At 36.7% G+C, this 6,336-nt stretch overlaps 1 protein-coding gene across 1 annotated transcript in view; it reads right to left on the reverse strand.

Moving 5' to 3' along the window:
• The window catches only part of TYK2 (tyrosine kinase 2), a 30,129-nt gene extending 24,492 nt beyond the window's left edge, over nucleotides 1–5,637 (reverse strand). The window contains exons 1-4 of the mRNA XM_014057940.2: nucleotides 5,286–5,637; nucleotides 3,940–4,063; nucleotides 1,452–1,605; nucleotides 263–426 (exon numbers count right to left, since the gene is read on the reverse strand). Coding sequence (XP_013913415.2) covers nucleotides 263–426; nucleotides 1,452–1,605; nucleotides 3,940–4,063; nucleotides 5,286–5,472 — 629 coding nt within the window. The 5' untranslated portion in view covers nucleotides 5,473–5,637. The remainder of the gene's footprint in view (nucleotides 1–262; nucleotides 427–1,451; nucleotides 1,606–3,939; nucleotides 4,064–5,285) is intronic.
• Between the last annotated feature and the right edge of the window lie 699 nt (nucleotides 5,638–6,336).

Raw genomic sequence — 6,336 nt, forward strand, 5'->3', positions numbered from 1 at the left:
ATGATAATACATTCCATCTAATCTCCCCCAACATCAAATGATTACTGGAAACTAGGCTCATTTGTTGAATTGGCCCACAGACGTATAAAACTCCAATCAGTCGCAATGTGCAAGTTAAAGAATTCCAACAGATGTTAAGTTTTATGACAGTGTTTTTATTTCAATAAATAATATTCACAACTCTTTAAAAATAACTTTTGGACCGCATGATTAAAAAGCACAACGCGAAACAAAGATGCAGTTTCATAAATAATGACAATACCTTGTTTTCTCTGCCACCTCCTCAACAGAAATGCCTTTCTTCAGTGCAAGATGACACAGGTGGAGGACAGCCATGCCCAGGCTCTCATTTTTAAATTGGTGAATTTCCTGTTCAGTGTGTAGGTCTCTTAAGGAGGCAACATCATTGATGAAGTCATATTTCCCCTAATGAAGAATAATCCAAAATAATAATAAGAATTCTCTAAAATAGTAGATTTAATTTCTCCTTGGAAAATATTCTTGTTCTCTTACTGGGGATTCAAACTAAAATATTGCCAAAGATTGGCATAGCAATTTTACATAGGCAAACCATTTTCTGTTATACAAAATACTAAACTTTGCTGCAAAAAATAAGAATGATTGCATAATGTGTAACTGTAAAGAGAAAAAACTGCTAGGAATGAAGCCCCTAAGAGAAAAGAATAGTTAAGAAGAGCGCAAAGAAAATGTATACAGATGTTAACGGAAATTTTGGGATAAAACTGAGCTAGATGAATGCTATAATGCTATTTCAAATATTTCTATGATAATGGTAATGAGATATTCAATAGAATAATAGTAATACATTCTTGAATTGACTCTGTATCATAGCCTACCCGGAAAAGGAACAGGTCCACCACCAGCTCCCCCACCACCCACCTTTCCTTGTGGCCTTGGCCGTGACCAGCAGCCAGAGAGAATGGGCAGGTGGCTGGCTGCACAGGGTCTTATTGGGAGTGGGTAGGTGGGTTAGGGCTTATATTAGGCACACACTTAAAAAACATGCCAGGGCTTATTTTTAGGATAGGGCTGGTTTTTGGGGAAACAGGGTAGATTTTAGCAAGACTTTCATATTGGATAGGTATTCTTCACATTTACAATATGACATAATACTCTATCCCAGGGGGAGTCTGATTATTTCAGTTTTACTGTCTGTACAAAATATAGGTCAGTTTGCTAACTTTTCTGGCTCTAGTTTGATAGGTGTCCTCATTCATCACCATCTATTTCATATAGTTTGTTTTCACTGTGCAATATTTTGTGCAATCACCATTTTTATTTATTCTTGTTTATGCAGTCCTGCCATTCCAACATTTTGTGGAGTTTTCTTCCAGTTACTTTCTCCTGAACTACAATCTAGTCTAACACAATGCTCCAGATATATATTAGGCTTAATCCGAGTGGATGAACTATCAAAAGAAATACCATACTTGCTCAAAGAGATAGGCAAATGATGATTTATCCAGGATGGCATTGCCTTGTTCACTTCTATATGATCTGTCCTCTGAGTCAGCTGAGCGAGGAACACTGCGAAATATGGCTGGCTCCTTCTCATTTGTTCCATGCCAGTTTCGAAAATAATATCTGTATGAGCAACAGTAATGCAATCAGTCCAATGGGTCTACAAAGAAATCTATAGCATTAATCTGAAATATTACATTAATATGAAATATAGCATTATTATAAATATGGAGTCATCTGCATGTCATATTTATCAACATTATTCATAAAGTCATATAATATTTATTTATTTACTCATCTCATTCATAAACCTGTAAGCTGCCTGAATCTCAACAGCCTTGGGCCAAATTCATAGAATAGGAAGGGACCTAAGTGATCATCAACTCCAACTCCCTGCATGTCTCAGGAGCCACTACACCATTCCCAATAGATGGCTAAAAATATATTGAATGAGATCCAATAATTGTTACAAATAAAAACCCCTTGAGTCCTTCTTATTACGGATCATATATGTCTAAACATTAATAATAACTTTAACAAGATCTATACCATTTTAATTTTTGCAATATTTTAAATGTAACCACTTTAAAATAATATCAAGAGAGATAAGTGGCAAAGTGATAAACAGCACAAGTGAACACATTTGCAGCATCGAGCAGTCTTAGTTAGACACTCTAACCACAATGAGATGGTCTATTGCTGGAAGAATAAAGGATATAATATCTTAATGTGAGCACTTAAAACAGTGGTATATGAAGGCTAATATTGCTATGTCAATTATCATTCTAAGTAATAACAAAAGAACAGTGGCATGGTTCTCAAGGATTAACTCAATTGATAGGTAATATGCATTTCTCAAAAGTCCTGATCAAAGCTATCTTAATATATTACTGTCCTGAACAAACAATATTGATGTCTTCTAACAGTTTAACTCAGGTGCCTTGACAAGAATGATTTAAAAAATCAGTATGCTGCTGTATACAAATGTACTAGGGAAACCTAAGACAGCACACAGGTGTTGTAGACAATGCTTTCAAATAGCCCTCTTAGCTACTTCTCATAGCTACTGGTATGAAATATTGTAGTTCTGCAAATTATTAAAAAGCATTAACTTTTATGAATTTGAGCTAATTTCATCAAATGTATGAAATGGCTAAAATGATGTAGGATTTAAATTGGGATAAGGAGCAGGGGTGAAATCGGACAGGTTCTAGAGAACTGGTAGCGGAAATTTTGAGTAGTTCAGAGAACTGGCAAATGCCACAAGAGTGGTGTGGGAATGAGTTTTTGCAGTATCCTTCCCCTGCGACACCACCAAGCCAGGCCCACCAAACCACACCATGCCCACCAAGCCACGCCCACAGAACAAGTAGTAAAAAAAATGTGAATTTCACCACTGATAAGGGGCAAGGGAAGAGAGGGAAGATTTACTGCATCTCAATTATGGTCTTCTTAAAAGCGTTTCTTGTTCAAAATGCAACCTTAATATATCAGATAACTGTGAAAAGTAGGTAAAGTTATACTGAAGGAAAGACAAAATAAGAACCGCCGTGCTCTTGATTCAGAAGAGCAAATAAAAACACTATTTTTTCATTCTGTACAATGCTTTCAGGAAGAAATAGCTACAATAATTCTGTCAAAACATGTGGTGTCAAACCACAGTGACTAACAAACACACAAATGCAAAACTAAAGCTCCAGTAGCATTTGATGGAGGTTTTCATTATTATACCAATGGCCTACTTTTCAGTCACTGAGTATTATAATTTTATACAAAACTTTATTATTCAATACAATATTAAAAAAGAATATCAACATTACTGATCAAAAATACATATACCTGGTACTTCTGGAAGAAAGGAGAATTATGGATTTTGAATACAAATGCATAATATTCTTGGCACTCAGAATACACAAAACAAATAAAACTTTCCATATGTCAGCTGACCAACGCCTCGCGTGCCCTGACAAATGGCTCCGCATGCCACCTGTGGCATGCGTGCCATAGGTTTGCCATCACAGGTCTAGGGTATTTAGAAAGCCTTTAGACTCTCATTACCCTTTAAGAATCTATCTTCTTTATTATTAAATTCTGCAATAACTAAACTTCACTTAACTGAAATTATCTTTGAAAGGTAGAATAAGGATTAATGTATGTTGTCATATATATATAATTTCTTCCAGACTGAAGAATAAATTATCATTACTTCTTAATTCTTCCATAAAAAGACTGGAAACTGCTTATCAATTACTACCGCAGCTCCTTAAATGTAACTATTTAACTAATAATTTGATTAAATACATTAAAAGAAAAGTAGCACATTACAATTAGATTAGACACATTCTCAAATGTCTTCAACAAATAAATATTTTTAATAGGAACTATTTTGAGATTACAACCCCAAATGTACTGGCAAAACAAAGTGCAACAACACATGGAAGCAAAGAATATTCCTACCTCATACGAAAATGCAAAGTGATCTTGATATCACTATCAACATCAAAGACATAGTTGGGAGGGAACCAACGTTTGGTCTCTGGGTCATAGAGTGCAAACAGACTGAAGCAAGTTGGTGTGATTCCTACCAAAAATTAAAAAAAAAATACCAAGAAATGAGAAACTCTTCAGATATGCCATGAAATCATACTGAGCACAATGCTAGAAGTCACTTCATAATTTTACTGGTTGACACCAGAGGCTTACCGAGTCCAGGATCCGGCTTCTCATAGTAATCAACCAGAAATCCCAAAGCAGGACGTGAAAACAGCAGACCTCTCCCTGTAACTTTCTGGTTATTGACTGGCAGCCACTGATTAATTAACTCAGGGGGACTAAAACTAATTTCCTTGATTGAAACTGCCCAAATTGTTGCACAATGGTTCATCTTGTGGAAACAGATGCCATAACTAAGCTTTGCACTCTTAGAATGCAAATAGAATTTTAAACAAATAAAATGTTTGATTTTTCTCTATTTGAATTTCCTGCCACTCAGCTGCATTGGATTATAGTGTGCCGGGAAATATGAATGTACATTAACCATAACAAGAGCTTTTAGTCCAGAATGCAGCCGCGCGAGTGATAGTGGGCGCACCACGGTTCGCCCACATTACACCCATCCTCCGCGAGCTGCACTGGCTACCTGTCGATCTCCGGGTGCGCTTTAGGGTATTGATGACCACCTTTAAAGCACTCCATGGTAGTGGATCTGGGTACTTGAGAGACCGCCTTCTGCCGATTACCTCCCTTCGACCGATTAGATCGCACAGATTGGGCCTCCTCCGGATTCCATCCGCCAGTCAATGCCGACTGGCGACTACACGGAGGAGAGCCTTTTCTGTTGCAGCTCCGACCCTGTGGAACGATCTCCCCGTGGAGATTCGTACCCTCACCACCATCCAGACCTTCCGCACGGCCCTTAAGACCTGGCTCTCCCAGCAGGCCTGGGGATAAGTTCTTAAATTACCCGCCCGAGTGTTGGTTGACTGTTGAATGCAAGTTGGTGTTTTATTATCTATCTTGTTTACTCACTGTTTGTCTTGTATTATTGCACCCCCTTCCCGTGATTGTAAGCCGCCCTGAGTCCCCTCAGGGAGAAGGGCGGCCTATAAATCGTAATAAATGTCTAAATGTCTAAATGTCTTTTATCTACAAAAGGTAGCTACTATTCTTCCTTCTGAGAAACAAGCAAACTCTTTAGGCCATACGTTTCTAAATTATAAATTGAAAGGATATTTATCAAAAGAATAGGGGCTACACATGTCTACCACAGAGATTTAGGCAAGGCCAAACCTATGGTTTCTTACCTATCTTCTGTGCAATATCCCTGCAGATCTCTTCAGCACAAGGAGTCCCTTTGGTGTACGTCTGATACTGTTCCTCTGCCTCACCCTTCCAGTGCAAGAATACCCTCAGACCTCCAGCAGGTGCAAAATAGCACCTCTCCGTGACTGAGTCACTGTGTTTTATTGCAGAGTGGCAGAGAGGCATCATGCTAATATTCAATCCTTAGCTGAGGAAAACATAAAAACATCATTTAGAAAATTTGAAACATTTGCAAGAGCAAATAATTATAAGGAAACCATATCTACTACAGATCACAATTATTCTCAAAATAGTAAATGAAGTACTACCTGGTTATTTAAAACATGCTTATCTCATTTATCTTAGAGAGGAAGTCAAGTCTAAGAGTCAATACATTTGGATGGATTACCTAAATATAAACTCTGATAGTCAGCATGTTAAGTCTTATACATTTCCTGTTCTTCACAAAAAATCATTTTTTTTTTCTTTTTTGCAAGCAGAACAGGAAGTTATAGAGAAAAAATGGGTGGAGTGAATATTTATCTCCTCTCTAAAAAATAGGCACATTGCTATCTCAAGATACAAGATGGTATAATTCTAAAAAAATGCCTTATTCTTGTGTGGCTGATGGAACTTTTAGAGATACTATTTCTAAGTGAAACTTATCAGGTGTCATTCCTTAGATGTTACCAGAATGAAATAACTTTTTACTAGTGGCAACCAGATACTATTTTCTAGACTATTACTTAAAAATTCAGAAGAATCCATTGATAAACTTAGCCATGTGATCAAAATTAAGAAATATTTACTAAATAATAGCATTATAGCTTCCAGATTTAGTATTTTTCAGCTGAAATTCTAAAAGTGAACAGAATCATAGATTCTGGATTCTTATTTTCCTAGAAAAAAGATATTTCAGAAATCAGCATAAACAATAACCAATACAATATTAGCTCAGCATCCCATCATTCAAGGCATCATAATACTTACATTTAATAAAAACAAGGATGATGAATGTTAAGCCTCCCTGGCAGTTATGCAAATCAGCAATAA

The sequence above is a fragment of the Thamnophis sirtalis genome, unplaced genomic scaffold (genome assembly GCF_051295495.1).
Source record: "Thamnophis sirtalis isolate CommonGarterSnake01/CBP01778 unplaced genomic scaffold, rThaSir2_p1.2 scaffold_3, whole genome shotgun sequence".
In the NCBI taxonomy this organism is placed as follows: domain Eukaryota; kingdom Metazoa; phylum Chordata; class Lepidosauria; order Squamata; family Natricidae; genus Thamnophis; species Thamnophis sirtalis.